Source organism: Crocodylus porosus, unplaced genomic scaffold (genome assembly GCF_001723895.1).
Source record: "Crocodylus porosus isolate Cpor-Errol unplaced genomic scaffold, CroPor_comp1, whole genome shotgun sequence".
NCBI classification, from domain to species: domain Eukaryota; kingdom Metazoa; phylum Chordata; order Crocodylia; family Crocodylidae; genus Crocodylus; species Crocodylus porosus.
In genome coordinates, this window is record NW_017728943.1 from 98,988,584 (window position 1) to 99,000,061 (window position 11,478).

Genomic DNA, 11,478 nt, shown 5'->3' on the forward strand with positions numbered 1-11,478 from the left:
GTAGGTATGGAGCCGGTTGTTCCTCCCCGGATGCATCACTTTGCAATCCCTAGAATGAACTCCTTCCTCTCTCTTCCCCACCTGGCACTTTGCTTTGGCATGCCTTCACCTGAACCCTCATGTAAGGGATTGGGCCCTTTTAAAGTGCTCTGCAGCTGTGTACTTGTGTTAGGTTACAGCTGTAAAGTGTTTTTAGGGGCCAGATTGGGCAAACATTTCACTTCTGTCAACACCCTTGAAGTTAATAGCACAAACTATTTATTGAAGGAGTAAATCGTGGATTATTTTAAACATATCTGTTTGATTTAAAGATGTGAAAAATATTTTTGTATGGTCTGAGCTTCGGCCTTCACAGCTCATTTTTGTGGCTCGCTGTCCTGAGAAGTGACCTTGGTTCATATCGGTGTTTAAAGTATGAGATAGTCAGTCTCTCCACATTCACAATTACAGTTGCCTACCAAAATTAATTTTTTTACCATGGCATTTCTCCTTTCCTTTTCTCATTTCAGTTGGAATTAGCTGTTTTGCCAGTTCCCATTACTAGATGTAATATAATATGTTAGACTACTATCAACCCAAAACTTATAAGACAACATAGCCAACAACTGTAGTCTGGCCTCTCATGAGCTTTGATCCCTGTTAGTGTGGGTGAATATATCATATAGTCATGCTAATATGAGCTCCACTGCAGAAATGTCAGAAGACTGCTTTAGCATGCTACAGCAACCGTAGTATCTAACCAGCAAACTTCTAATGTATGAGGCATATCCACTGAAGCACTCTTATTTACAAACTGAAGGCTGGGTTCACTTTCCTAGGCACCTGTGTTCTAACAGATCAGATTAAATATGTGAATTGGATATAGTGTGCTTTTGTAATGTATATAAGGACAAACTGTGTTTAAAGCAATTTTAACCTGGCAGTGGTATACATTTCCTTCTTTTGATCACATACTATATTTTGTCTTTTGCCTTCTAGTTAAATGAAGGTTTCTCTCTCCTCAAGGAAAACTATACATTAAACTTTTTATAAAGCACAGACAAATATCTGCTCAGATGTACATGTTACTTTATGAATTCCTATTCAGTAAGTCAGGTTATACGGTCATAAGGGTCATTGCTGGCTTTCAAATCTATGAAATAAAATACCCAGATGTTTTTGTGAGGTTTAGGTATCATAATGATAAACACAGCTATGAAGCCTCAGGTACATGAGTTTTATATGTAGGTAAGTAGGTGTTGATGCAGAGTTCTGGGTAAAGAATCTCAGGTGCTATCAGTTGTAGTTCAAGTCAGTAGAGCAATGACATTTTATACAGGCTGACAGTCAGGCCCTTGATAAATAAATAAATCCTTTTTTTCTTCCTTTTTAAAAGTAACGCCTATTTATTTTATTCATGTAGGACGCAAGACATTAAGGAGAATGTGTTGGCTGTTATTCTAGTAGTTCTTGTTTCTTTTCTTGGATTCCTAACACTAAACCAAGGCTTTTGTAAAGATATTTGGGTCCTCTTGTTCTGTCTTGTTATGGCCAGTTGCCAGTATTCCCTTCTAAAGGTAAGGGGCAAGTCTGCTTTTTCTCTAAGAAATTGTGTGTAATCTTGTGGAAGGAGAATCCAATAAACTTTTTTCTGTTCTGTTTGTAGAGTGTTCAACCTGACCCTGCCTCACCAATCCATGTAAGTCTAAGCGGCAGAACACGGGTGTTTGCGTTTTACATTTATTGCTTTTGTGCTAAATGGGAACCAGTTGGGATAGTGAAAGTTTAAAAACATGCAGCTTTTGTACAGGTTGCAGGTTGTTTATCCAAAAAGCCCCAGAACCAATTGGTTGTAGCTTTTGGGACTTCAGAACTACATTTATTAATGATTGATTATTTGAATTAACTCTTATCCCTGGAAATTATATTTTTTCTATATGCCAAAACATGTAATAAAAATGAATGCATCTGAATAAGGTTATAAAAATGTAGTCATATGGCATCTGACCAACCCTTCCTTTGTTTTCCTTTAATCACTCTTAGGTCCTGAAAGAATAGTAATATCAGAGCTACACTTTGGACGTGTCTACGCAAAATGGTGTGTTGCCATAGCAACATGCAATGGCAACGTAGCATTCATAGGCATCTACACATGATCAGCAGCTACTTTGCTGTAATGATGTGCTTCCTTGGCATAGTACCCTGCTATGGCGAAATAGTTGCTAAAAATAACCATGCACCATGTACATGGTGCAGTACAGGGTGTTACTACACCATGATTTAGGACTACCAAGGAAGTACTAAATCACAGTGCAATAACAACATCACCATAGCAACATGTGTAGACATACCCTTTGATCCTTAGCCCACTGAGCTGAGAATCCATCTTCAAGACTGAGGATTGATGGGGTTTTTTAATCTGCTCTTGTTGAGGTTTACCTCAAAATAACTAAGAAAGACTATATAATTGTCTGATGACATGGCACACTGTCACACTGAGATGTGGGTGGCTAGATCTGGGGCCCCTTCGGCAATCAAGACGCTGATCAGGGTCAGGATAAGTAAGCAGTTTCAGCGGTCAAACCAGGTCAGGAAGCCAAAGGTTCAGTCAGAGAAAAGGGTCTAGGGGTGAGCTGAGTCTGGAAGCTGGAAGATCAAACAGAGAGAAAAGGCCAGGAGCAAGCCAGTTAAGAAGCAGAGAGATCATATACAGAGCAAAGCCAAGGAGCCAGCCAGAGGGAACAGCACCGTGGTCTTGGGTCAGGTTGAGCCCTGTTGCCTGGGCACTTCCTCTTTCAGTGCAGGTGTTTATAAGGGGGAAGTGGAGGGTCAGCTAACCCCAGCTAGCCATTTCAGTGACAGGGAGTGGGGTGGAGGGTTAGGTCCTACTAGAGGCTTCAGACCAGCCTTGGCCAGCTTAAATGACAAGCAGCTTAAATGACAAGCTGTGTTGCCAAGTGGCGGCCTCAGGGCTGAAGTTGTGGCATGACACACATGCCTTCTTCTTGTTAAATTCCTCTCCCTGCCCCTCCACCCCTTCTGTAACTGTGTTCATATAAAACACAACCATTTGTCATGAAGACTGAAATACCACCATTGGGAGAAGGTTAATTGAGGTATCAATGATGGGTTATTGTGAATTAGCCTATATTAAAGGAAGCATGCAGGATCTGCTGACTGTAGTACACAATTACAAGCTATCTTGCTATTCTATATCATTACATCTGGAAATACTGCATATAGGGCAGCAGTACATTAGAAGTACTGATTCCTTGTTGGAAACACAATTATCTGGGCATATTTCTCTGAGGAAGGGACTGTGCCTCTGGGAAATAGATCCAGTATATATCTGTTGCTTTTTGAATTGTGAAAGTAAGGAAAGTGGGGTTGTTGAATACATTACATTCAATAAAAATACATGTGCTCTTACACTAATCAGTTTGATCAGATGAAGGTGGAAGGTAACCTAGTTAAGGGAAAGGAATAACATCAATATGCTCAGTCTCCTTATTAGAAGATATTTCTAGCATAAAGGCATGAGTTTGCAAACTGCAGGAGGAGGAATGTTTTCTTCAACTCAGAATACTCAGCTCACTGCAGGTTGGAAGGTCTGAAGCTAGGTAAAAGAGCTCCTGTATGTTGCTGTTAGGTCTATTATGGTTATACAAGGATATTGGCAATCACGAAACTTCAAACTGGCTCTCTACTCCATCAAGTTGGCTCTATTTTTTTTGTCAGTTGAAAGGCTAGAGATAGAAATTCCATTTTAAATTAAAGTTGTTTGCAGTTAGCAATTGTAGGTTCTACCCAGATGAATCTTAAAGGATCCTTAGTTTTCCTTTCTACCTCAGTCATTCATAGGATATATGGAACTGTCAGATATCACACATTTGCAGACAATTGTCTCCACACAAAGTAAGCAGTGCTGATAAACAGCAAATTCATTTACAGTGCCATTCCTTGTATTGTTATATTTCCAGAACTTTAAAAAAAAAAAAAATTCATACCTCAGTAAAGAGCTAATTTTCTCAAGGCCAAAAATAGAATCTGCTTGTCAGTTCAGCTAATACATGGCTAGGCACAGTAATGTGAACAGTAATCAAATCAACTGCACATGCAGACATTAATAATGTGCACATTTGTTTAAAATGGGTGGTAACCAGGTTAATCAAAACTTCATTTTAATCACATCAGTCTGATTATTTTTAGCATCAAAGACAAACAAATGAAGTTTAATCAAAGCATTTTAAATATAAAATCCTAGGTATAGTTTTATAATCACAGTAAAAACACTGTTATAGTATCAGTCATCTTACTGTGTCATGCAACATATAAAAAAATAAAGAGACTTTTGATTTCTTACCTCCACTGCAAGTCCTCTCCCAGACATTTTTCAAATGTGGCTTGTTTGATTTTGTATCTTAAAAAGAATTTGTGGTGTGCCATAACAATGCTGATGGAAAATATTTTACAGTTTTGTCATTCAGTGTTTTGAACATGTAAACCATATTTAACATAAGATTTAATTCATATGGCATAATATAATGCAGGCACTTAAAAATAATATTTTTATAACACAAGATATTTTCACAAAGGCTTGCTAGTGCTAAAGAGCATAATTGAAAATACAGCAATAAGTAGGCATGAAGGGCTACCATACTGTACTGCTTCATAATTCAAAATTCTACATTAAAATTGAAGCAGAGAACATTACTTGATGCTAATATGAGGATGCAGAACAGCAGGGAGGTTAAAGAATAATCAGTGTTCTAGCCATAAATGGCAATGCAGATGAGATTTTCAAATAAATAACACAGTTAATGTTACAACAGTTACAAACGAGCCATGGGATAACCTGGGGATCATTTTGAATCTGTTCATTTTCTTCAGTTCTTAGGTATGAGTGGCCCAAAGTACTTGTCATAGTCTGTGTCTGGCTAGCAAACTCCAAACTTCTTCCGTACCTTTTCATGCAAACTTTTCTGTAATCAGCTGGGGCTCTGTCATCTTTAGGATATACTGCTTTAATGGTCTATGTAGGATTACTTTTGAAGGCCTCCCAGAGTATTCAGGAAGTGTTAAATGGCCCCATGGTCCTGTGCCTCACTGTGAGCATACAAGGTTAGTGCTCCAGTCTCTAGAGTAGATTCTTCACTTCCTGGTGCAATTTATGGTGTTTCTAACTTTTTAAAAAGCCCTGCATAGCTTGGTATGAAGAGGAGTTTGCTGTTTTCTTTCAACGTTGTGGTAACAATTGGGATCATCTGGCATCCTGCATCACTGCACGGAAGCTTAGGTTAGGTGAACTAGGAGATCAGGGTGATAAAAATGGTTTAGACAGGTAGCTTAGTGCCTGCCTTTCACTCTAACAAATTATCTTCTAGAGATTCAGGTTAGTTAGCATCAGTATACAATACAATACAGTAGAGTTTATTAATCTGGCTAATGCTTAGATTTTGTGTGCAGTGTGTTGAACATCTGCTTTTATGGTTTTGTTTTTAATTTGCTTTTGTGTTTAGTTGGGGATTTCTGTTCTCCTACTCTTTGCTTGCCAATTATAACAGGAGGTCTCTTTTAGTCCTGTGTTCATGTTGCACGAGGTGCAAAATAGCAGAAACTCAGTCCTTACAGACATGTTTTTTATTATGACAGTAAGATGCTGTAAATGCTCATGGTAGCAACAGTTGGCCTTTGGGTAATGGGTAAAAGCCAAAGATCCATGCATCAAGATAAGCAAATGGATGGGAGGGTAGTGAGGCCTTATCTTTGTCTTTGCCCCTGGGTCGCATGTGCAGTGAGGGCCTCTGGACTATGTTTGCAGTCTTTATTTGTCTAAGTACATTTGCAAACAGGTGCCTAGCAGGGTTTACAAAAGCACTTAAGCAAGTTAGTTACCTACCTCCCATTGAGTCTTTTGAGTCCTAATAGCTTAAGACACTTTTGCTAGTCCCATGAGGCACTTCTCTGCAATCATTAATTACCATTGTAAACAAAGCCCTGTGAGATTTCACACATGCAGGACTCCTCTTAAACCTATAGTATGTACACATACACTAATATGAGAATAATTTTAGATATCATTGTGATTTTTCCCATCAAAACACTTCTCAATCTAGAATGGCTTTTTAAACAAAGCTTTTCTCTTTTTTTTTTAATTTTTCAGAATCTTGAGGGGAAAATAAGAAACTTTTGAAAACCTCTTTTTTGGGAACACTAAAAACCAAGCACCTGAAAATTCAAAGACAAATGTAGATGAAATTAGAATAAAATGTGTGTGGGTTTGGGGTTTTTTTTTTACATTTGTCACAGGGGAAAATATAATTTTACCAACCCATTCCATATCACATTAAAAGTAACCAGCAAATCCTTGTAAAATGACATCTAGGCCAGGTACAGACATTATATGTATATCTAGTTCAGTGTTTTCCCTCTAAATCCTGTTGGAGTCAGGATATTCAGCTAGACAGACCATTTGTCTGACCCAGTATGATACTTCTTACATTATTACACTGTGTTCTTATGTTCTTTGCTTTAATTTTTATAGGCACATGGCATTAAAAACAGGAATAGGCTCAGTCTATGGCTGAGTCGTGATCAAAAAGGTTGTCAGTGTTTGATGTCATTTTGTATATCATGAAATCAAGGTGCAATGGAAGCACACTAGTTCATGGCAATCTGATTGATTCCAGAAGATATTGTAGATCAATTGATATTAGGACTAAGGTATGAACCTGGCTGAGAGCTAGGAAATTGTGGTCACTGTGTCCCTTCATCTGGATTAAAAGACAGATTCTGAAGATGTGCTCTTTTATTATAGAAGAGATGCTCACTTTAAATTCTACTGTACAAATACAGATGGGTTTACAGCAACATTTTACAAGGCAAACCTGAATCCTTGTCACTTTGATCATGGCTTTTCACACTCAAGGCATCCTTGAATTGCCAGTGTATAAAATGTCCCACTTACCCTTGAGCCTGCTGTCAGAAGAGCTGTTAATATTTCCTTTAACTGTCTGCTTCTGTTTTTTTCAGCCCTCACCTGGCACAAAAGGTTTTGAACTACTTGTAGCCAAGTAAATGAAAATGTTGTAACTTGTAAATTTACAGCAATGTGCACCCTTCCTTTGATGCATTCTACATGGGCAAAACTCCAAAACTTCAGTAGGCCAATGGCAATCTTCTCACTCACAGCTAACATGCTGCCACTTCTGAAGAGGAATGCTGCTGCAGTGGTTTGTTAGTACATAACGAGCCCAGAGGCCCATTTAGGTTAGGGAAAAGAGTACTGTTGTTTAGCAGAAATTAACAGGGAATTCTTGCCTAGCAGAATAATTGTCCGGATTAGAGCTGAGAAACGACAAAACATTAACACTCTTGTGAAAAGTGCACTGGGTACAGTCAGGGCCTCAGGAACAGCACGGGGCATACGTTCAATAGTAGCATAGAAATTAAGAGGTTCTACCTACTAAATCAGTAAGACTCAGTCACTTCCTGGAGAGTTTTCATTAGAAGTCTCTCCTTCAAATGCTGACAAGACCTTGCTTGTGAGAGTTGATGAGCGTGTGGCCTCAAGCAATATGGCAGTAATTCAGCTGAGTTTCAATTTAGGAAAGGAAGAGAACAAATACTATTTGGCAAAAATATAAATGTAAATAGTGATTTGTTTTTGTTTTCGTTTTAAAGCAACTTTGGGACAGAACACAGCATGGCAAGCTCATCACCCAACTACACAGGGCATGAGCAAAGAGAAGCAAAGGAATTACATCTTTTTAAAAATGGAAGTCCTGAGAAATGACCTGTATATTTAAGGGTTGGAAAAAGTCCCTTATGAGCATGTATTGCATTTTAGGGGAGACAAAACAGCTGAAGACAAAACAAGATCCAACTTAGCCTTCTCTCACAACTTAAAATTGACTCATGGGTCTGAAAGCAATTTTTATCTTCATTTTCGTTCCCATTCTTCTCAGCAGATCTGGATGTTAGGTGGCTTGCTCAAGGGATTTTTAAAGGTATTTCTGGCTTGCTTGGAAGCACAAAGTATAGAAAACATTTGAAGAGCCTGTTCTCTAAATTTTCAACCCAGTTGTTTTGCCCAACCCTGTTTCAGGGGTGTGGAAGTTTCCACACTTCTATAAGTGAGCATACCACGAGGTATCCCTGTGGGTGTTGTACCCCAGTTCCCTCAATGGCTAGCAGTGTCATCTTTGAGCTTGTACAAATATAAGCATTTCCAACATTAGACTTTGCAGGCAGTAGTTTTGGCTGGACTCCAGTAAGCATATATTTTGTAAATGATTACATTATTAGAACTAAAGATCAACCCAAGCCCTAGGCTCTGTTCAGTCCTGAGGCCAGTAGGTTTGCTGGAGTTGCTTCTGTGTAGGGTGACTGTATTATTTTTAAGGAAATCCAAGACACTGCCCCACTTCCCCTATTAGTAGTACTGCTGCAGGCAGAGGCAGGCAGGCATGGGTGCAGGGCACACTTTGGTGGGAGATGGAGTGCTATGGTGCGCCAGGTAGGCAGGCAGCAGCTGCTGCTGCTGCTGTGTGACTGCAAGCTGGCTGGACTGGCTGGACTGGCATGGTGCCCAGTTTAGCCCACCCCCTATCTCCAGCCACTGCTCAGGAGGATCTGGGCTGGGCGTGTGTGTGCAGCAGCAGCGATATCTGCTTTCCTGCCTGCCTGGTGTGCATGCTACTCTGCCTCCCTGCTGGACTGTGCCCCACACCACTACTTGCCTGCCTCTCCTGGAAACTGCTGCTGCAGGCAGAAGCACTTTTCTTTTAATTTTCACCAGCTGGCTGAAATGGCCTACAGTCTGGAACTGTCCTGACCAAACTGGGACATATGGTTACCCTAATTCTGTGCCATCCTTTTGTATGTTTGCAGTCACTGTCTTCCTCCATTTCCTGCCTGCTGATGACCTCTATGCTGTACTATTATGTCTCCCTGTGGCCCCCATCAGCAAAAGGCTGCCTCTCCCTGGCCCTCAGTTTATAATCCCAGCTCTCAGACTTCTGGAATTGTACCTTTCCCATGACCAACAGGCTGTGCTTGTCTTCCCTATTCTCAGAAGGTTAGAGAGAACTCAACCAGCTGGATGCTAAACCTGGCAAAGCAGTGCTCTGGACTATCCAGATCCTGTCAGCTGCTTTGGTACTGTATTAAATAGAGGGAATTTGTAAAATGCTTCCTTCTAACTTTTCATTGTTAAGCAAGAAATAATACAAGCTGACAGAATGCCTGGCATGACCTAACCTATTAGGATGTGTTGATGTATAAAGATAAAGGTTAATTCAGTTCTTCCATCACTTTTAGATAGGTGGCTGATCGGTCCAGGTGAGGTGTCTTGAGACAATTTAGGATCTGGGGTGAACAATCTTGAGGCAGGTCTCCTGGGAGAAGGCTTGATCTGACCTTTGACCTGGACAAAAAAATAAAGGCACTAATTTGACTCTGAACTGTGTGAGGACTTTTTCATAACTGGTTGTAAAAGGTGCCACCTTATGTGGTGAATAGTAGCCATGTACAGGTATTATGTTTCTATTAGGAGAATTGCAGCTCTCCTGCTAGAAAGTAGGAGCGTACAGTTTCTCAAGCCCCCTTAGAAACTCATAGTCTGAAGAGTGTGCAGGGGGTTTACTGCACTACTTCATTCCCCTCCCAAGCCAGTCTATGGAAGGGGCGTAGTGTGAAGAGGAAAGATTCTCAAGAATGGGAGGAGTGGAGCAGCTGCTGCTCTCCAAACCTTGCTTAGACTGGGATCACCTGATCTTGGGAAGGTGCAAAGAGCAGGGGTGATAGGGCAGTTGCAGGCTGAACACCTGAACTGTTCTCTCTCCCAGAAATTTTTCTAGCAGTGCAAATTTCTGAGAAACTTTTAAGAAATTCCCACGACTAGAAATGAATGCCTGTTTGTGGCCGGTAGCAATGCCTATTGTAACACAGGCAGTGCTCCCCATTCCAGTAATGATTTGTCTCAGGGTAAAAATAGAAAGGACATATAAAGGAAAGTTTAGAAATGTTTCAAGTTTCGAAGCCATGCTTACTTGGCCTTAGTGCCAGTCCCAGGCAGCAGCAGCAGCAGCCTGCTGTCATCCCATGCATGGATCCAGGGGGGTCCACATGACCCCAGCACTTTTTCCTGCCACTGGCAGGGGATCAGACTCAGTGATCCTTTGAGGTCCTTTCTGACCCACTAGGAAATCTAGTCATAGCACCAGACAGCAAAGCTAACCTATTTAACAATTTCTTTGGCTCCATTTTTTTAAGCAGGGACCAGGTCACCCCCCCCCCACACACACACACCAGGACCCCCAAAGGACCCAGGGGAAGTGCACCCAGGCCTAGGGTCAGTGAGGACCTAGTCAGGGAACTTCTGGAGGGACTGGACATATTTAAATCAGCTGGTCCTGACAATCTACACCCCAGAGTGCTGAGGGAATTAGCAGAAGTCATTGCAGGACCCCTGGCACGGCTTTATGAGCACTCGTGGTGCTCTGGTGTGGTGCCAGAGGACTGGAAAAGGGCCAGTGTGGTTCCCATTTTCAAAAAAGGGAGGAAGGAGGACCCAGGAAACTATAGGCCAGTCAGTCTTACCTTGGTTTTGGGTAAGCTTTTTGAGAGAATTATCCTGGCACATGTCTGCGAGGGGCCAGCAGGGGATGTTACGCTTAGGGGCAACCAACATGGGATCATTCAAGGCAGGTCCTGTCAGACCAACCTGCTGGCCTTCTATGAGCAGGTCACAAAATCCTTAGACGCAGGGGTAGCAGTGGATGTAGTCTTCCTGGACTTTCGGAAGGCCTTCGACACTCTCTCATCCCATTCTCATAAAAAAACTAGGGGATTGTGGCGTCAACATCTACACAGTCAAATCGGTCACCAACTGGCTGGGGGGGCGCACCCAGAGAGTGGTGGTGGACAGGTCTTATTCTACCTGGAAGGACGTGGGCAGTGGGGTTCCGCAGGGCTCGGTCCTTGGGCCCACACTGTTCAACATCTTCTTCAGCGACTTGGACGAGGGGGTAAAAAGCACCCTGTTCAAATTTTCAGACGATACTAAGATGTGGGGGAATGTGGGCACACTAGAAGGGAGGAATAGGCTGCAATTGGACCTAGACAGGTTACAGGGGTAGGTGGATGACAACAGGATGGGTTTCAACACTGACAAATACAAGGTAATGCACCTGGGGAGGAAGAACCAGCACCAGACCTACAGGCTGGGGAACTCCCTTCTTGTCAGTACAGAGGCAGAAAAGGATTTTGGAGTCATTATTGATGCCAAAATGAACATGGGCCGGCAGTGTGGAGAGGCAGTCAGGAAGGCCAACCGCACCTTGTCATGCATCCACAGATGCATCTCAAGCAGGTCCAAGGAGGTGATCCTCCCCCCTGTGCAACACTGGTCAGGCCACAGTTGGAGTGCTGCGTCCAGTTCTGGGCGCCACACTTCAGGAGGGATGTGGACAATATGGAAAGGGTCCAGAGGAGGGC

The 11,478-nt window shown here is 41.8% G+C and overlaps 1 protein-coding gene across 1 annotated transcript in view; it reads left to right on the forward strand.

Annotated features, from left to right (window-relative positions):
- Positions 1 to 11,478, forward strand: part of PCNX2 (pecanex homolog 2 (Drosophila)) — a 258,890-nt gene that overhangs the window by 70,098 nt on the left and 177,314 nt on the right. Inside the window, 2 exon segments of the mRNA XM_019549852.1 lie at positions 1,403 to 1,556; positions 1,646 to 1,678. Coding sequence (XP_019405397.1) covers positions 1,403 to 1,556; positions 1,646 to 1,678 — 187 coding nt within the window.